General features: G+C 42.6%; 3 protein-coding genes across 35 annotated transcripts in view; 1 reads left to right on the forward strand and 2 right to left on the reverse strand.

The window, feature by feature from the left end:
* Positions 1-6,857: 6,857 nt before the first annotated feature.
* CFAP141 (cilia and flagella associated protein 141) lies at positions 6,858-9,153 on the reverse strand. Its single transcript, XM_069077875.1, has 4 exons — positions 8,833-9,153; positions 8,477-8,517; positions 7,849-7,978; positions 6,858-7,302 (listed from the first exon to the last, which is right to left on the reverse strand). The coding sequence occupies exons 1-4, from the start codon at positions 8,908-8,910 to the stop codon at positions 7,201-7,203; spliced, it is 351 nt and encodes a 116-aa protein (XP_068933976.1). The 5' UTR covers positions 8,911-9,153; the 3' UTR covers positions 6,858-7,200.
* A 122-nt stretch (positions 9,154-9,275) lies between these two features.
* CUNH1orf43 (chromosome unknown C1orf43 homolog) lies at positions 9,276-15,191 on the reverse strand. Of its 4 annotated transcripts, none has more exons than XM_069077871.1 (7): positions 14,954-15,190; positions 14,609-14,710; positions 14,008-14,125; positions 13,733-13,786; positions 12,202-12,368; positions 12,044-12,102; positions 9,276-10,150 (listed from the first exon to the last, which is right to left on the reverse strand). In XM_069077871.1, exons 1-7 carry the CDS (start codon positions 15,017-15,019, stop codon positions 9,952-9,954), a joined length of 765 nt encoding a protein of 254 aa, XP_068933972.1. In that variant the 5' UTR covers positions 15,020-15,190; the 3' UTR covers positions 9,276-9,951. The 4 variants fall into 4 exon arrangements, with proteins under 4 accessions (XP_068933972.1, XP_068933973.1, XP_068933974.1 ...); XM_069077873.1 differs by having other exon boundaries at positions 10,009-10,150; positions 12,038-12,102; positions 14,954-15,191; XM_069077874.1 differs by having other exon boundaries at positions 10,013-10,150; positions 12,034-12,102; positions 14,954-15,191.
* A 239-nt stretch (positions 15,192-15,430) lies between these two features.
* Positions 15,431-20,435, forward strand: part of UBAP2L (ubiquitin associated protein 2 like) — a 45,578-nt gene continuing 40,573 nt past the window's right edge. For 28 of the 30 annotated variants that reach the window (XM_069077843.1, XM_069077849.1, XM_069077856.1 and 25 more), the window contains exons 1-2: positions 15,431-15,565; positions 19,790-19,919. In XM_069077843.1, the coding sequence (XP_068933944.1) occupies positions 19,830-19,919 (90 nt within the window). In that variant the 5' untranslated portion in view covers positions 15,431-15,565; positions 19,790-19,829. Of the gene's footprint in view, positions 15,631-17,600; positions 17,692-19,789; positions 19,920-20,435 lie in introns of all 30 variants that reach the window. The other 2 variants (XM_069077838.1, XM_069077837.1) reach the window with 2 other exon arrangements.

A 20,435-nucleotide genomic window follows, 5' to 3' on the forward strand; every position in this document is an offset into this window, starting at 1 on the left:
CTGTTCAATCCCCCACCTCCCTAAAATTGACCTCCTATGGGAAGGAACACGCTGATGGACTGACATCACTTAGAGAAATTTGGGAACAGCTGAAGGCTGGTTTTAGACAATAGAAAGTGGGGGAGGGACAGGCCCCTATCAACATGAATTTTTTTTTCCTCTTTCATTTGGATACCTTAATAAGTGTTATAAGAGAAAAATGGAATGCTCTGGAAGAAGGAGAAAGACAGATTTTAGGCACCCAGAAAGGTCCCAGTTTTTGAAACTTTACTAGAGCTCTGACTACCCCTCCTACTATTTATTAACTCTTACCTGATCTAAACTTGGTGCCAGTCACATCCCACTAAGTATTGTCCATTTATTCTTGGTATCTAGTGAGTTTAGGGAGTAGAAGAGGGGAAGGTTAGTGATGATTCCTCCCCATCATAAAATTGTTGTGCTACTTTAGGGGTCCCTGGTTATTAAAGAGAGATCCAGACCGCATTCTTCTTTCCCCAAACTATAAGGATTAAATAAAAATGGGGCTGCTAGATAGAAGAATCAGAGTTGGACCTAGGAGGTCTCCTTAGAGACAAAATTGAGAGATGGGGGAGGGGTAGAGAAACTGAAAGAGAGGTGTAAGTCCCTATTTTCCACATGTGGTTTTGGATCTTTAAATAGAATTCCAGTCACTTTCCAAAGTGACTGTCCAAAGTCCAAGGTTGTTGACCCATGTTGATCACCTTCTTTCCCCCTCCTCCAAACCTCATCATTCTCCCCTCCCTTCCTGGATCAACTCAAGGCCATCCATAGTCATTCTTTCCCTGGTGACAGGTGGCTGATGACCCCAGAACTGGCATCAATGTGTGTACCAGAAAGGAAGGTGGGCACTTCTCAGGGACATGAGAGCAAGTGGTAGGGAAGAGGCTGGGTAGTGTGTGGCCTGATATGTGACTTAAATCCTATGATAGGCAAAATTTGATGCAATAGCCAGATATTTATTTCTAGCTCATTAGCATGGAGGGTATTGTATTTGTGGCTAGGGACTTAAGGCAGAGGTGATAACCATCCCTGGGAGCTTCTAGTCATCCAAAGAACAAGAAAAGGTGGGAAGGCAATAAACATTTCTATGATGCCTATTATGTGCTGGACACTTTACAAATATGATCTCATTTGAGCCTTACAACAATAACAATGTTATTATTCCCATTTTACAGTTGAGGAAATTGAGGTGGACAGAGGTTAAGTGATTTACCCATGATCACACAGCTAGAGTCTGAGGCTGCATTTGAACTCCGGTCTTACTGTCCAGCACTCTACATTTGCACCTCTATGATACCAACTGATTCAGAGAGAAGACCCAATAAAGTTACCAAGGAATCCAGCTATGGAGTATTGAAGTAGAAATGTTAGCAGTATCAAGTCTGAAAATGAAGAAAGTGGGAAAATTCAGAACAAGGAAATGGGGCTGAGAAAGGCTCTAAATAAGATTGGGGAAAGGATTAGGATGGGAGAAGATGGAAAGGAAGAGGGAAGTCAAATCTGAGAGGATGAAGAAAAGAAGCCTTTTCTAGCATAAGGACCAATTTATAGCAGGACTAGATCCAAAAGTTTCAGCTTTTACATCTCTGCCACCACTCTACCCCACCCCAGATCCTGTCAGAACTCCTTAGACTACAGCTATTACTTTTCTAAAGAAGGGGTTGAGGGCAGGGAGAAAAGAATGAAAGAGGTCATAGTGATGCTGAATCACCCAACCGCTGTAAGAATATGTTTGACATTTAGTTGATTCCCAAACAAACAACTTAATATCAAACATATCACACAGAAGCAGGAAGCCTGGGAATAGGCAAAAATGAAAAATTAAGGGCCCAAGCATGGCCAGTGAGAGGATGGGTTATAGATCAGTACTAGCTCCTGCCCTTTTCTCATTTCCCACACCCCTTCCTGTTCATTTTCCCTCAGTGCTTCCCCATTCTGTGCTCCTGTCCTCTCAATGCCCTTGACTTTCACAATGAGTGGTTAGATTGACTAGGAAAACATGCCTGGACAAGCTCCATGTCCATGTACTACTCCTAGTAACTCAGGCCAAAGATTCTCCTATTTTATGTTCAAGATACATGATGGATCAGCAGTGTCAACAACTTATCACCCTGGATCTGCTCACCCTAACTTTAAGCCCCTTGGGGTTCCCCAGCCCTATGTACTTGGTAAACTTTGCTTTACCTCCATAATAGAACATAAGTTCCAATAGATATTCCCTAGTGGAACCTTCCCATTCACACCCCACAAGGCTGTTAAGGTCAACCCCACAAGTACCTGACCAATTCTATTCCACTGATTTCCACTTGCTTGTTCTCATTTCCTGGGTAGTATAGGCAGAGCTTCCAGGAAATACTTAACTCCTTTCCCCATCTTGCCCCATTTTTTCCCCATTCCTTTCCCTCTCTGTGCCACTCAGGCAAGTCACTTTTATTCCATTTGTTTCCCAGGTGCCTATAACAAAAGTGACCCAATCTTTTTAAGATGTCTAGCCCCTAATTTCCCCCTCACCCATCCCAGGATTTCTAGTGGAATGGGATCAGAGAGCCCCAGATTGCAGATGACTTACAGCCTCCCTTTCCTGACTCAGTCTGGAGGCCATATAAGCAGAATTGAAAAAGCCAGTTGCAGTTGATGAAAAGGATCCATGTTCCTCTTCTCCTTTGGGACTTTTATCCCTGGAGGAAATCCAAGAGTCTGGAATGCCCCCCTTTTTTTTCCTCTAGGATTCCTTCCTTGCAAAGATCCATGCTTCTCCTCTTTGGCAGCTCTTCTGTAAGAGACCCCAGTTTACCATTGGCCTAGTTGGTTTCGAGCAGGAGTTGACTGGGTAAGAGAGGAGTAGAATCTCATTGAGGAAGCAGGCAGATGCTTCTGAAGGCTGTGACCAAAGCTCAGGTTTATAACTATTGGAAAATTCTATGGGTGGTGGTGGTGGGGGGAACCAGGGGACATGACTTCAGCCCCCAGGCAGGCCTTCCCCATGTGTCCTTGTTCCCACTAGTATAGACTCCCCTCTGGCTCTCAATAACACTCTGTCCTTGGGCTGGATCGATGGTTTGTCCCTCGTTGCCTGTCAATTCCTGTCAACCTCATGGTTCGTGTCCTCTAGGGAAAATAATAGCTTATGGGCATCCAGATCTCAGCAGAGTTCTTGTGATTATGCCTTTATAACTGTTGTACCATCTTTGCTTGCTCTCTTTACCTACTGACACTGCCTTTTCCCATATCCTCAAGTGTTTACTTCATAAACCTTGGCCAAATCCTGATAACAAATTGTGGGTTTCTGATTAAAAAAGACCATAGTCACTCCATGCTCTCAATGTAAACTTAACCTGGTTATATTGAGAGAAGATGATGAAAAGCTGGAGAAAACAGGGAAAAGAGGGTGTTTACAGAGGGGAGAAAGGGGTTTAAGAGAGCATTTGAGGGAGCCAAGGATGAAAGAGCACTGCAGGAAAAGAAGCAGGCCTAGGGAATATTGATATAGAAGAGCCCAGGTCTCTGGGGGTAAGGAATATCTAAAAGACAGGAGTGGGACGTGACTGTGACATGAAATCTCCTCAGCCCTCATCTCTGGACTATTTTCATACCTTCCCCACAAATAAGGCAGACAGTCTTTCTAACCCCAGGGGAGCACAGCATGCATGACACCAGTGTCAGAAAGGAAGAGTTACAGTGAATGATTCTGCTGATGTAATGGGAGCAGACAGTGGGGCTGGGAAGGCAGGCTCAGTGGGGGACAGGCCTGCCAATAGCAGAGCCAATCCAGCAATGACAAGCCTGGAGGCAGGGGGAGTCCAAGGTCAGAGATTAGAATAAGCAAAGGGTAACACGTGGTTAGGGAAACCAAGTCAGAGAAATAGAGAGGGAAATAGATATCATGGCAGGGAGCAGGGGTAGACAAACTACAGATAACAGAGGCATAAAGGGAGATATAAGGCAGAAATAGGAGGAGGGTAATCTATTATTAGGAGTAGGGATTGGCCTTGAAGACTAGTGTATGAAAGTAAGAACTAAGGGGAAGGGAAGAGTCAGAACTAGGGGAGAGAGGGGGGTGGAAGATGGACAGTGGGCTAGGGAAATATAGGTAACACAATTAGCTGAATTTACAGCTTGTTGGCTGGCTAGACCCAACTGGTTTAATAAGAGTTTGGAGTTCTCCAGTAGCATCTCCCAGGTATATGTAACTTAGCCTTGTTCTAGTCAACATCTTTTATCGATGACTTGGATAAAGACAGAGATTACGTACTTATCAAGTTGGCAGATGACATTTAGTCCTCCCACTAAAGCTGGGAGGAGGGATAGCTATCATACTGGATGATATAGAGTACAAGAAACTCTCAGATTAGAGAACTGAGCCACATCTAATAAGATGAAATTATTCAGTGATATCTATAAAGCCTTGCTCTTGGGTTCAGAAAATTGACTTCGTAAGTATAGGGCAGGAGCAGGGTGGGGGGAGGTTTGATTAGACAGCAGTTTGAAAAAGATCAGGGGGTTTTAAGTGGATTGTAAACTCAATATGAATCAACAGAATGATATGCAGCCAAAAAGGCTAATGCTATTTTGGGCTGCATCAAGAAGGGCAAAGCTTCCAAGAAAGGAGATGATAGTCCTACTGTAGTCTGCCCTAGTCAAACCGCATCAGGAGTACTGTGTTCAGCTCATAAACATTTATTAAACATCTTCTGTAGCACTAGCTACTATGCTAAGCTCTGAGGTTACAAAAAAAAAGGCAAAAGACAGTCCCTACCTCAAGGAATATCTCAATAAGGATAATCCTTCCTTGTGGTTGTACCTTGGCTCCTAGGATATCTAGACTTTGAAGAACTAGCCCCTTCCCCTAATTTATTGTGGATTAAATTTTAACCTATGTTTACTATAGACTAAAATAACTCATATGTATGTACGTAAACATTAAACATTAACTACCAGCCATGTGCAAGGCACCAAGATTGATACTGGGGATACAAAAACAAAACATTCCCTACTATCAAAAGCCTTATCAGAACTGATTCTGGGGCTGGAAAATGTGTTTCTGATGCCCCACCACCCAGGTAGGAGTTTTAGGGCGTTTCAGGGAACTGTTGAGAAAATGTGGGGAACAAATAAACACCATATAATTTGATGCAGTCAGGAGGAGTTTTAGGGGCATATAGACAGGAGTATAGAAACTTTCTTTTTTAATGAACTGTGTTTCAAACATTTATTTTATTTGTTAGAAGTTCATTTCCCTTTAGAAATGACATGATTAAAAGTTAGTTTTCTATACCAGTCTACAGAAGCCTGTTCAACATATAACTTACCTTAACTAAGAGACTGTGTGGCCAGTTAGCAAACTAGATTCAGAATCACAGAGACTTGGGTTCGGTTATTGTCCCTGACACATATTGGCTTTTTAAAGTAGTGTAAGTAAGATTTAAGTAAACCTTTAAAAAAATTTTTTTTAAATCTAAGTTGCCAAATAGTTGCTGATATCTATTGGCTGAGGGAACTTCCTCAATAGGACTTAATTCTCTACACTGTTGAAATCATAGTTTTTATCACACCCAACTCAAACTAGAATCTAGTTTGATAGAAATGAACCATTATTTATAATGATGTTTCTAAGGAAGCATGCTTTTAGAATTTTAAGTTTCAAGACATAAAAAATACATTTTATGCCAAGATTTGGAATATTCCCCTCTACCAAGCTTACCCTCATTCCTGAACACATACTACAGGGAAGAAATAGTGCTAGGGATACTTAGAGATTACATCAAAACTCCTGCTCTTGGATTACTTAAAAGCAGAAGTTCTCAACCTTTTTGTTCTCAGGACCCCTTTATACTCTTCAAAATGTTGAAGAACCATCAAAATTAAACCATTATGAAAATAGACCCTTGGTATCCCTGGATAACACTTTGAGAACCATTGGCTTAGAGTGTCTGTCCTGCAATAGTATGGGCTTTCCTAGCAGCAGATAGTTGTTTGCTGGCAGGAGTGGTAGTGACTAGTACTTGGGGTTTTGGACTCCAGTGGGAATGGGGGTTTGGGTACACAAGTGCTTGGTAGAATCAGGAAATCCTGGGTGGAGTAAACAATAAGATTGTCAGGGGTGGTAGTAGTAGTATTAGCAACTTTCTATAGAGCTTTAAGCATTTTAAAACTTTCAACAGTCCTATGAAATGTAGGCAGTGCAATATTATATTATTATCCCCATTCAAAAAGAGGAGACTCATAGAGTTTGACTTATTTGTTGATAGTCACACAGTTAAGTATTGGACTCACAATTTGAACCTGGGTCTTTCCTGACTTCAAATCCAGTGATCTTTTTACTCCATCTCACAGCCTTTCAATAATGGTACTTCAGTGAAAGTTTAGGGACATTGATGAGATATCCCTTAATGGCTGTGGTAGCAGAGTGTTCCTGTGGCCAAGGCCCATAGATCAATGAAGCCTTGGCTGGGGCAGTCATTGATATATAAAGGAATATAGTAAGCACAGATAAGTCAGTGAGAAAAGATTTGAAAATGAGTAGCAGCAATTGAAGAAATGTGTTTAAGGGGCGGCCAGGTGGCTCATCGAGTAAGAGCACCCGCTCCAGTGTTGGGATGACCTGGATCAAATCCGGGTTCAGATACTCAGCACCACACCCAGAAATAACTGGCCGTGTAACCTTGAGCAAGTTACTTAACCCTGATTGCTTACAAAAAAAAAAAAAAGAAATGTGTTTAAACAGAAAAAGCTTGTGGAAAAGAAATATGGTAGGAGTTTGGAGAGTGAGGGAAGACAAATCACTGAGTTTGGATGACTGGAAACAGAAGCTTTGACACAGATCTGAAGGGTGGGCCTCAAGGGCTGAGCTTAAATCAGTGAGCCAGCTAGCCTAGTGGTAGAGCCATATTTAAACTATTAACAACCAGAATCATAGTTTGCATCAAACAACTCCCCTCTCCCACACTGCTAACATTCATCAGAATTACAGTTCCTGAATTGATCACAAGAGGTCACTCTTGCCTCATCAGTCTTTTAATCCATAATCTACCAAAAAATAAAGTTACAGATAAGAAATGGACAGTCTGGCTCTAGGTAAATAGCTGATCCAGATTTTTCCTAAGGAAAAAAAAATCTAGGCTTTGGGGAGCCTGGAAGTATTAACTGTTAAGAGAAAAAGGGATAGTGCCTCTGATGCCTTCAGAGTCTCTCCACATAGAAGGATTTGCCCATCTGATTTAGCTCCTGCTGGAACTGTCGATGCTCCTTCTCAAATAGCTGACTTAAGGCAGCCTGCCGAACCTGGGAGAAGGAGGGACAGAGTAAAGTGTGGAAATCTGCCTTCTGGCACCCACCCACCACCTTTACCCTTGGCTGGTTCCCTAACTCTTGGGTTTTGTTTTTTCAGTCTGGACATAGAGGATAGGAGATAGTTTAGGATAGGGAAGGTAGCATAGACTTCATACATTGCCTCAAGCTGGGTAAGTCCAATATTGTACAGTAGGGGTTAATGGACACTGGGTAAACAGAAATCAGGGCAACCTGAAGTACATTGATTCTAGGGAGCTAGAGAAGCACTAAGGGAAAAAGGTCAGAAAATCAAGCAATCAACAAACATTTATTAAGAGCCTATTGTGACAGTCATTGTGCTAGGCATTGTAAAATCTTTGACTGTTAGTACATTTGGACAGCAAAATACATAACACAGGTAGAATGCAATTATTGAATACAAAACTCTAGTACAGAGAATGAAAAGGCTAGCAAGCAAAGTGGTTCTGGGTAGAGACCATGGATGACCCGGGGAATCCTAGTGGACAAAGGGAAAAACAGTGGGTTTGACCCACTCACAGTCAGCAGTTGCTTGTTGGCCAATGCCATCTCCTGTTCCATGATGTCTTGCATTCTCAGGATGGCATATGGGATCCTCCTCTGGTCCATTGTTGCCTGCCATACACACTGCACTACTTTATTTTTCCAACTGTCCCAGGAGAATTTATGTGGATTTGATTTAGGAAGATAGAATACCATTAGGCATCTGACATAGAATTTGTCTTGTTTCCTAAATAGTTAAGTAAGCTCAAGTGTAGGTAGGTACAGTCTACCTACTGGAGATATATATATATATATATATATATATGTATATATATATATATATATATATGTGGAACCTCTCTTAAGTGTTTATTATACTGTTGAGTATAGACTGAGATCTCAAAAGGGGTTCCCCCTTACTGACCACCCCATTTATATTCAGGATATTATAGGAGTCAGAAATAGGAGGAAGGGCACAATTGGGTATTATAGTCTAATCTGGGGGGCATTAGTACACAGGTATTTATTTGCATTTGTTGTTATGTGAAGCAAAGCTAATTCTTGCCTTTCTCTGAACCTTGGGAATAACCACCTTATAGTATTGAGGATGGAGAAGACAATACTAGTAGGTGGAAGTTCAGGGGTGGAGGGCATAGGAAATTACCTCTCAACAGCCTTCTCAAATGCTATTATCCTCTTGTAACTCTGCAAGGAAAATAAATGTACCTGGTCAGCCATTACCAAACCCCTCACCCTAGCACCCTATTTGTTATTCTTGGCTTAAGAGGAGCTTGGGGGATCCTTTTCTCACTCACTCACTCCATCAGAAATAGGGCAGGTAATGGCTAGCTATCCAATCAAAATATTTCAGCACTTACATGGAAAGCAAAGTCCCATTGTAGGGGTGGGGAAGAAGCTCCTTACAAAGCCTTTTTTTTTGGTACTTGCCCATGCTCATACTAGGGAAACATCTTGGTAACCCTCAAAAGTTCTTTCAGTCAAGCGTATACTATGCCATACCTCTTCTATCTTTATAATCTGATCCAGGGACTGGGCTACCAGAGGGTTTGCCATGGATTTCGTGGGCTGGATAGACATTCTTAACTGTTGCTCTTCCTGTTTTGTCCACTCACTGATCTCAATTACCCTGGTTACTAGGCATGTCTCCAATTATGCCCTAGGCCGAGGCCCTGATTGGTCACCTGGCTTGTTGCCTGGGAGACCTGAAAAAGAATCCTAGTTCTTTAGCCTTCTAAGTGACCCCACCACCACTTAGGAAGAGCCATAGGCCCAAACCTTGGCCTCTTATGTTAAGCCACAGAGGCAGCTCCATAGCTATAATTTCAGGGGAGTCAGCTGCGTCACATCCTCACAGGTGCACACACATACACTCATACTACCTTCCCCCCCATCTACTCCAGATATGAAGCAGCAGAAATCAGTGAAGAACAGTAATGATATGCTTATTTTTACAGCTGTTTTTATTAAATAACCGGTTTATAAAGTCAGACCAGTGCAGTGACTTATTGGGGGGATATGGAATTAAGTGCCTATATCACTGACAGTTCCCCTCAGTTATGTCTTGATCCATAATATGTGAAGAGAAGGGCAAGGCAGTGCACTAAACACAAACACAAATTTCCACAGGGCTTGTACAACACCCTAGTTTCCTTTTGTCCTTTTCACTCCACAGCTTTAAATGACATGTCTGTGGGCTAGAGTTCCCACCCAAGTGGGTAAGGTAGAGGCTCTGTGGTTTCCATTCCTAACATCATAAATGCCCCCTCCCCTACCCCCACTAATCTATTTAGGATAAAATTGACTTTGGGAGAGGGCAAAAAATAACCATGATCGAAAACAAGTTGGGGTAAGGAGAAAGTGACCTGGACAGAGGAAAAATATGTGGATTCAACACCATAAAAAAAGCTATTGGAGAGAAAGAGGGCCTCGTGGAACTTTAGTTCTACAACAGATCAGAAGAATAAGCTAAGGAAGGATCTCCAGACACATTTCAAGAATTCTGAGGATAATGATATTAATGCTGTCCTGTGTTGCTGTGTCTCCTTGGACAAATCCCTGGGTACTGAGACTGGATTCTGCCACTGGAGCCATACTGGCTATGGCCATCTTCAAATTCAGTCAGAGGGTGCTCTCTAGTGTGTTGTAGTTATCCTTGAAACTCTTCAACTCTAGAAAGTGCTTGGCTCTTTTACTCTTCTGACTGGAGGGCAGATAGGTGACCTGAATAGTTGTTGGGGAGGAAACTTCAGGAGACTGTGTTAAATCCTTAGCTGCTGACTGGTGCTGCCGCTGGGTGCTCCCACCACGGGCTTTGACACTGAAACATCCAAAGAGAGAATAAGTTGTGACCAATATGAGAGGAGAAAGATCACAGGTCAGGGTTCATTAACTCTCAATATGAACCAATGGTCTGTGTGACCATATATATACCAGTTGCTAAAAAATTTTTGTGTCTTATTACATAAAACTTAGAACCAACCACTCCCTTCTCCTTTAAATCATAATGTCTCAAGTATTCTACCTTTCCACATTCTTCTCCCCTCCATTTACTCTATGGTCCATTCAGACTTGACTTGTGCTTCCTCAATGACACTTCACATCCCAAATCTGTGCTGCATTAGCTGTTCCCAAGGGTAGAAGCTTTCCCTCTTTCTTCCTCTTAGAATTTCTGGTTTCCTTCAAAACTCAGCTCAAATACTACCTTCTTTCTAAATGAATCTTTTCTAGATGCATCCAAGCTGCCAGCCACTTCCTTTCCCAACCTATCTTAAGTTTTGTCCATATTCTGTATGTATATGCTGTCTCTCTTTTGGAATGTAAGATCTTTGGGGGCACTATTCCACTTTTGTCTTTGTATTGATTTTCTAGTGTTTAGCAATGTCTGCCACACAGCAGCCACTTAATTAATGTTTATGGATTGAAGGCCATAACAGATATCTTTAGGTCACCTAGATTCTTAACCATCCCCTTTATTTTATAGATGAGGCCCAGGAAAAAGTGATTTGTCCAAGATAACATATCCATTTAATAATGTGTCTGCAGCAAACACAGAAAAGTCTTTTTGCTAGATAGTTTATGGAAATAATGTAAAATAAAACTAAAAATAGTAGGCTTAAGAGAACACTTTTTGTAGGTTTGCTGATTTCTACATGACTTGCTGCTTGATTTCCACCAAATCTTGCTGTTTTATTTTTGTGAGAGCTCTAAGTGTTCTTTTATATGCTTTTAAAGAACAAAACAATTCTTTTCAAGAGGCAAAAAAGGGAGAAGGTAGGAGACATACAAGCCCTTTCTGTCCTCTTAAGACCCCAATTAAATCTTAAGACAGAATGGAACAGAATGTATTTATCTATATAGTTAACTCTACATTATCAATGCTAATCAAAAATTTGAGAAATGTTTACTCTTACCACCCAGAATTTCTCATTTGAATGTTTGCACAAGCCTAACATAATGAAACTAAACCTAGGGTGTATGGGGGAGACAACATATTTCAAATCAATCAAGAAGGATCAACTAAATTTTGGGGTTCCCTTCTCTTAGTGTAGTCAAAGCTTTACTACAATGTTTTTGCCTATTGGGTCTCATGGTGTTGCTACTGCCAAGTGAGATACTAAGGATAGCTGCTTCTTAGATTGTTACTATTATAAGATTAAAAAGGCCAGAGCAATAATAATAAGGGTCCCGGGGGGTATGGAATTCTACTGGACTGGATTTGAACATATGTTTTTGTGCCACAGTTGGGGGACTTTTTCCTTAGCTTCCAAAATAGCTTTTACTCTGAGACAGTAGGAAGGAAGAGAGGAACAGTTTGGAGTAACAGAAAAATGCTGACTTTGGAAATGGGAAGACCTGGGTTTGAATCTTAGCTCTATTACTAAGTACATTTGGTTAAGTCACTTCTGTTGTCTGGCCCTCAATTTCCTTATCTGTCAAATAAAGGGGTTAGATCAGATAATTACTAAGGTTGCCTTCCAGTTCTAAACTGTATGTAAAAATATATAAAAATGTAAACTGTTATATATAAAAATACAACTCTGAGTTGCCTGGAATTACAGGTACTTTGCCTGCTTTAATTTCTGGTGATGGTCCCACCCTAGTGTCAGTCCAGTACTACTGAGTCCTCTAATATATGTTAGAAGGAAAAAAACAAAAAAAAAGAGAGGAACCCACAACCAGCCCCACTTTGACATGTTTTACCCACACTCACGCGGCAGCCAGTTCACTCAGTGCTTCTTGATAGTGAAGATATTCAGTTTGACCAAAGACCTATGGAGAAAAAAGAGGGTAAGGATCTTTTAAGCTCCATTCTCTACAATTCTCATGTGAAATAAAGAAAATCCACAAGCAACAAAAAGATTGACTTACACCAGTTCCATATCGAGCTGTCTCATAGCCATCTAGCAGAGTATCAATGAGAGCTTTGCGGACACCCTTGAAGGGGGTACTTGTGTTTCGAAGCTCCAGCAGATAGGAGCGGAAGTTCTTGCCCATCAGGGATCGAGGATGCCGACCTTCTGAATGAAATGGGATTTCTAAAGAGGCAAGAACATTTTGAAAATATTTTTTTTTCATGCATTTCCTGTCAAGGAATGCCTAATTACTTCCAAGTAATCTTGATTAAGTCTTCAAATTAGGGAATTTTGGAGGGAGCAACAGAAACCAGACATTCAGCAACTGTTAGGTAATGGTAGCCAATGGTGGATTATGTGGCCCTTTCTTTATCTATTTCCTGCCTTTAAGATAACATGAGCACTTTTTTTAAGTAGGTATATATATATATAGAGATAAACCTGCTACAGCTTTGGCCCCATCTATTTCCTTCTATGCTTGCTCTTCTGATCATCTTTCAGCTTGATTAGATGTGAGGAATGCAGGACTTAGTCTCAGGGAATACAGAATTCAAGTTGGGGCCTGAAACCCAATGCTTTGGAATATCTGTTCTTTCTCTGTAACTCCCACTCCCCACCCACTGGATTGTCTACTTCTGAACTCTAGGACAATGACTTCTTCTGCAAACATTTTTCCTCTTAGTTTTCCTTTGTTCATTTCTCTTAGATAGGTCCCAGGTTGGGATTGCCCATCCTTAGGGATGCTTTTCCTAGGGACTATGTGCTTCTACTTCCAAAGAAGGAAGGTAAGATGATGTGAGCAGCAGACTAAGAGTCAAGAGACCTAGGTTTTACCACTCACTAGCTAGCCTATGACCTTTACAAAGTTACTTCATATTTTTAAGTCCAACTTTCCTTATCTATAAGTACTAAGACTAGATATTTATTCTAACAATAGCATTGTATGAATCCTTAAAGTAACAAAACATGTAAGTTAGAAAACAACAATATTAACAGCTAGCATTTATATAGCTCTTTAAGTTTTGCAAAGATGCTTACAAATATATCATTTGATCCTCACAACCACCCAAAGAGGTTTAAGTGCTATTATTATTTCCATTTTACAGAGGAAACTAAGGCTGAGAGAGGTTAAGTTACTTGCTCAGGATAGCAGTATTTGAGGCTGGATTTGAACTCAGGTTTTCCTGACTCCAGGTTCAGCATTCTATCCATTGGGCCACCTGACTGCCTCTGTCCTAATTTGAGCTGAAACAGCAGATCCTTCCTGCCTTTTAAGAACTCAGCAAACTGTCTCCCTGCTCCCATCCTTCCCATCCAAAAGCAAGGGACTCACTGGCAAAATATCTCTAAGGAGAACTCATTTCCTCATCAACTCAGTTTCTCAAGAGGAGGAAACAGATTCTCTAGATTCAAGGAGTTCCTAACACAGGTATGCCTGAATAGAGACTGAATTTATTCTTATCTCCATGATGTGAGTCCTAAGTTTCTTCTCTATCTGGAGAATCAGATTTCCTGAAGAGACCTTCCCATAACTGACTGACCCTTACCAGAGGCACGAATGGCATCCAATGCTTTCATCCTATACAGGTAGTTGTAGCAATCTGTAAGAATAATGGCTTGAATCAGTAATACCACTCCCACTACCCTTATACTACAACCCTTTTACTATTAAGCCTAATTTGTCAAATTAGCTATACAGAAAATTTCTAAAATTATGGTTTCCTAGCATCTCTATCTCTCTCAGCTCCCAGAAAATAAAGAAACTCTGAGCCCTTGGCTTTCCAAATTTACCCATCCCCAAGGTGGAAAACTCGCCCCATACGTTGATTTCCTGATGTCTCCAGTTGCAAAAGTCTGGCATCATCCTCTTCAAGAAGCTGGGGCTCATACTTTACATCCTGGACCTTGGATAGTCGGATGTCAATCTCTTCCTTCAGATCCTGCTTCCATGGAGAAGAGAAGAGCTATCATCTTGGGATATATATCTTATGGTTTAGCTTATTCTCTACCTCCCACCAACTTGGAAATGCAGTAATCTCTGGGTTAAGGCATAAATATACTGAGTAAGGAACAGGAAGCAAATAAAAATCCTTGTACTGCTGTTATCTGAGAGAAAAGTACCTAGGAATAAGTGGGACTAGGGTTCTCCAACACCTGGAGACCCAAACCCTCTAAAATCACTCAGCACTGGCATTCAGGCAATGAATCACAGTGGGAAGAATCAGAAGACACCAAGTGACAGCAATCAACAAGGGTTCATCATTCACAACATCTCCGTCTTCTTTCCACAAAAGCAAATTATAAGATGTAGACAGACCATAAGGTAGATTAAAAGATACATACCCCAGAGATCGAGAAAATCCTACCCAACCACTTAAACAAATGCTACTGATTACAAATTTCGAGAAGGTATAGAAACCCACCTTGGGAGCGTTGTGCCCCACAGGGACGTGAGGGCCTCTTCGAGACTTCATTGCAAAACGCATGATCTGCCTCTTCACAAAAATGAACAGCAGCACAAATACCTGGCGGCAAAGATGGGCGAGAAGCCGGTTGCAGAGCGGCTCTCGGAGACCCCGCAGAGCCCCAGGACAGCTCCCTCCCCGCCCCCCCATTCGGGCTTCCAAGGAAGCAGACTTCGGCCCTCCCCCTGGAAGGGGCGGGTCAGCAGCCTGGGGGTGCCCGCACTAGGGGAGCTGGAGGTGGGCACGGAGCCGAGAGGGCGTGGATGGCAGGCGTCGGGGGGGGGGGGGGGGTCGTCTCCTCACCAAGCTCCCGTAGGCCATCACCAGCACGACGTTCACCCCAGACAACCAGTTACTGCTGGACGCCATGGCCACCTTACAGCTTCGTTAGCTTGGGCTCCGTAATAGCGATGGGCCTAGGGCTCCTTGGTGCTGCTTGGCCATTTCCTTATGGAGGAAGCCAGAGCCGGGCCCAGTCGAAAAACATGGCGGTCAGGAGGAGAAGGGGGGACCGGGGTGGGGGTGGGGGTACTGAGGAAGGGAAAGGAAAAAGGGCGGAGAGAAGCGTGACGAGTTCCTCCTCTCCCTTGGCACGTGACACCGGCAAGGTGGAACGAGAAAGCGCGTGCAAGGAAGGCGGGACTCCGCGACAGGGAGGAAAAGGAGGTCGCGGGTAGGTCACGTGACCGGAGGAGGCCGACTCTCGAATCCCGAGAAGGTGGCTCGTGGCAGGACGACGGGCGCGCGCCTCTTTGCGTGTCACGTGCTAAGGGAAGAAGGAAGGAGAGTGGGAGGGGAAAGGCGCGAGAGCGAGCGCGAGAGGAAAAAGGGAGGGGGGGGTGGAGAGGGAAGAGGGAGTCTATATCACGTGACAGGGGCGGCGCGGCCCGGGGTGTCAGTGTGGAGGAGACTGAGGTAAAGTTGGGAGCGCGGCGGCGGCGGCGGCGGCGGCGGCGGTAGCGGCAGCGCGGCGGGGCCGGGTATTGTCCGCGGCCCCTTTAAATCCGCGATTCCCCCTTCACCCTTTCTCTCCTCCCGCCGTGGCCCCTTCTCCCAGCAGCCGCCCCCCCCCCCCCCCCCCCCCCCCCGCCCGGGCCCCCCCCCCCCCCCCCCCCCCCCCCGTGCCCCCCCCCTCCCCCCCTTCTAGTCGCGCGGGCCCCAGGCTCTCCCACCTCCCCCACCGCTACTCTGGGCCAGCCGCCGGGGTTTTGTTTATGGTCGGGCTTGCGGCCTACTGGGCCGCGCCGGAGCCGGGGCCTAGATTTGGGAGCGTGGCCGGGCGGGGCGCGGGGTGGCCGGGGGGGGGGGGCCATGCGGCTCGGGCTTGAGGGGTGGAGAGAGCGCGAGGGAGCGAGCGCGGTCTGGGCCGGGCCTGAGGTAGGGCTTCCCCTTCCTCCCTTTTTATAACCCTGCGCCTGAGGAAAAGGTCGGGGCGAGGGGGGGCGGGGGGGGGAGAAGGCCGCGGCATTCTCTCCCTCTAGATTTGGGACCTTCTCGGGGCCTCCCCTCACCCAAGCTAGGACTCGGCCTGGGTTTTGAGCAAGGAGGGATCTGGGGAGCGGTGGGTCGAAGTTGCCCACGCCCCTTACTTTATTTCCTTATGGCCTATTCAATTTGAGTGCAAAGAATTAGTATTTTGGGGAGGGGTGGGCGATTGGTCCTGCCGGCTCCCCGTGTACCTCTGGGACTGAAACACTCGTCAGCCCTCCGCCCTGTTTTCTTCTCCTCTCCTAACCCCTTTGTCAACTGCTCTAGTTCTCACTTTGTCTTCTCTTCTGGATTTTTTTAAGGCATTTTAATTAATTAATATCTCATCTCTTTGCCCAGTGGAGCCTTGGGTACTTTCAACAATCAAAAGCATGTGGGGGAGCTTGACCTCACTGCTCCAAGCCCCTTGGGTATATTGCACTAGAGCACCGACTGTTTTTATCACTGTGTTCTCAATTGAGTTCAAGAAATGTTCATTAGTTCATACTATGTGCAAAGCATTTCCCATAATGGGGCACAGATTTCAAATTTATCGAATTCTTTCACCCTGTGGAGAGTACCCAGATTGCTTTGTAAACTGATGCCATAACCAATTTGCTTGAAACAGCCACCACCTCTTTGGTGGGATGTTAGGAAAAGAAAAAGACAGGTAGTTTTCTGCCTTAGCATATCCTGGACTATTAGCCTCAAAATACTAGTGGGGCCTTTTCCCCTCTTGTATCCGGGCTTGGAAAACGTGATATACTTGTGCTGAGATTTATTTAGCTCAGATCGACACTCTTCATTACTACAGAATTAAAATGTTTGGCATCCTAATAATTACCCTGTTGACTAGTTTAGGTGCCTGATTTTAAATGAACCAAGCCTTTCAGTGGGGTTGGTTGCTTCCATAATGGACAGGAGCCCTTTTTCTAATTAGTGGGCTGGTAAAAAGGTTATAGGAACAAGTTCTGTATTTTTAAAGGTGTACCAAGCATACATTTATGGGGAGATATTTTGTCTTGTTTGAGTGGGATTGGATTTGGGGAGAACATATAGCTACATAATTAGTTAATTTATTAAAACTACTTATGAATTATAGTTTACATTAGAAGCAAAAAGATGTATCTGTCAGGCTCTTGTATGGTCTCTGAATTGTTGCACTTAGTTTAGTGCACTCATAGCACTTATTTTCTAATTGCAATTTGTATTTACAATTAGATTGTAAGCTTGAGGGCAGGAACCTTTTCTCATTCTACTTTTGTATACCCCATGGTACTGAATACATAGGTATGCAAATAAATGCTTATTGATTGATTGATTTCAGTAAAACATGTTTTTAACCTCTCAATGGCTGTTTTTTAAGTTGTTGGTTTTCCAAAGAAAGTCTGATAGCTCCTTTGAAAACTGCACACTACCTACTATCCTGCGGTTCCTTTAAGCTTTAGTAATTAATTTGAGATTTCTCTTCCCTCCCCATCAGCACATCTTTATACTTTAAGGAAGGTAGTGTGTAAGATGGTTCTCTTGTTCCCTGCCAACTGTGGATGTGTTTGCCTGCCCACTACTAGAAGGTACCAAGTCTGTGTTCCAAGTAATCCTTTAGATCAGTTGCTTCCTGCTGACCTTGCTCACTGTTTTGCAAGTTGTCTCAATCACATTTTACCAAGCATTTGTAAGAGAGATATGGGAATTCAGTCACTAGTGATCAGAAGAATGTCTTAAATAATATTAGATCCAGAGTGTTTTTCCATTAAGTGTTCCAAACAGAATTAAGTCCAGACAATTGTGCAAATAGCTGTAGCTATGCAATATAATTGTGTAGCTAGCATATGGTCTCCTAACTCATCCTTTTAAATTGAAATCAAATGTGTGGTGGAAGGAAGTCAACATTTAGACCTTGTAGGTTGAGATGGGAAATGCCGACTCATATTAAATTAGAAACCCTGACTGTCCAATTTTAAAATGTAACCGATATGAACACTTTTGTTCTTGTCTTGACATTGCTTTATCTCCACTGCTGGTTTGGATGCAGTGGTGGTCAGTTAAAAGGTGTTTGTATTTTTGTAGGTGAAATGTTAAAACTTGACTCTGATGCTAGCCTAGAGAGATAGACTACTGTGTAGTATATAGCCTGTACTCCCTTGCCATATTTGTATGTTTTTTGTTGTTGTTAAAATTGGTATCTGACTCTCCCTTAAAATGTTCCTTAAAGGCTTAACTACTTTTTTGGAAATGGAAGAAAATGAAAACTTTTAATGACATTGTAATAAAGAAGGATGTATGTAACCACAGTGTCACAAATTTGTAAAGAACTTGTCCCAAATAAATTGTTTTTATTAGCAATTCAAAGAGAAGTATCTTTCTGTGGACTATTCAAGAAAATGAAAGAGGTGAAATATCAGAACCTCCTTACCAAATCCAGCATCCTATTTGTGACCATATTGTATCAATTACAAGGAGACTGGAATTGACTAATGTAAATTTCCATTAGCCAGAAATTATATGGGTCAGACTTTTTCAAACTTATTAGAAAAGTGAGCACCTTTGAAAGAGAATAAAGTGGTGGCAAAATACCCTGTGCTCCTTTTGCCTACCACTGGCAAAAGAAAGGTTTTGTTTTTGTTTTTTAAACTAAAAACAGCAGCTGAGGTTGCATTACAAGCTGAGGGCATGAGTGGTACTCCAGTTGTACTGTTTCTTGTTAGAGTAGTTAGTTTAAGTTTATATTCAGGTTAGGGTAAACTTCCCATATGCTGTTCTGTAACTCCTACCAGTGCAGTCATGAAATGACTTTACAGTGCTTCCCCTTACAAGTAAGACATTGTGTTGGGTGCTTTGGGCTTTGGCTAATTCTGCAATTCTGGGATGTTCTACTTCAAAAGAGCTGTGGAAGATATTAATGGCAGTTGTGAGCCCTAAGAGTTTGGGGTTTGTTGACCAGCAGGTTAGGTGGAGAAGCCACTGCAAAGACGAGGAATAAGGATTGCTGCTGGAGGAGCTGGGTTTCCAGGCAAAGTCATTGGAGTGTCTGTTTTGGAAGACTCTAGTTTAAAAAAAATCCTCCACATAATGTGTACAGATAAAAATTTAAAGGAGGTGAGAATATTGTAAAGATAGCCTGGATTTCAGAAGTAGAGTTTATGTATTTCTTTAGGTAGGAGTACTTTGAACTGATTTTCTTATTATGAGTGTGGGTTAGTTATCCCCTTCATAGAAGACCTCTACTTCTACCTTTTGATAATTCTATAGTGTAAAGATACTTGAGCAGACTCTTCTCTGTTTGAAGGGGTTTTGAGTCTTAGGGAGGGGTGTGTGTGTGTGTTTGTTTTAATTAACAGGTTTCATAGACAGCCCCACTTGCCAACAACTAATAGAACTGGAATGAGCTGGTAACTTTTTTATACTTTTTATGTGGCTGCCCATCATCAAACAAACAATAAATATAATACACTATGCTACACAAAATGGGTTAAAAGCCATGGTCCCTAAGAGGCTTATCAATTTAAATATGATGTTTCCTTAAAAGCAGATACATTCTCTCCTGGTTTGCTGTGCCTAGAGAAGAGTGATTAAAAAAAAAAGTTTTTTTTAAGGGGAGTGAGGACAGTGATAAAGACATACTATTGACCACTTTTGATCTCTAATAAGAATTTTTTTTTAATATTTCAGCATTCTACCTTGTAAATACTGTTATTTGTATATACTGTAAATGATGACATCAGTGGGCACTAACCGAGCCCGGGGAAACTGGGAGCAGACACAGACACAGAACCAGACACAGCACAAGCAGAGGCCACAGGTAAAGAAATTTGAGGGGAAGTAGAGTATGGGCAACCCAAATGGCTGAAAAAGCTTTACATCCAGCATAGCTTCATTCTGTGCTTTGAGCTTTCTGTATTTTGTTTATCAAGATTAGACCTTAGTTCTCTTATTCTCCTGGATGATTTCTTTGTTAATATTATGTGCTGTTATAAAAAGCTGCGTTTTTTTTTTTTTACGGTTTAATGTTGCTGTATAAGGCTTTGAGAAAAGGGATTATATTACTTTTGTTTTTGAGGACCCCCCCCATGGCTACAATTTGGTAATGGCACTTCTTTTTCTGTATCTCTGGCATAGTATCTTCCTAATTTCTTAGATTTTCCATTGTGACTCCACTCTTTAGTCCATGAGTGTCTAGCCATTTCCCCACTTCTTTTCTTTTCCTTTTTCTTTCTGATCTTTTTTTTCTCTTTTGTTTTGTTCTTTTGGGGCCTTTGGAAGGTTTATCTGTTTTTCCCTTCACATAAGGACTTGGCCTCTTCCCTGGATTTTTTTT

Source organism: Petaurus breviceps, unplaced genomic scaffold (assembly GCF_028583685.1).
Source record: "Petaurus breviceps papuanus isolate PSGF00001 unplaced genomic scaffold, PetGlider_PUasm1.0 91023, whole genome shotgun sequence".
Taxonomy (NCBI): Eukaryota; Metazoa; Chordata; class Mammalia; order Diprotodontia; family Petauridae; genus Petaurus; species Petaurus breviceps.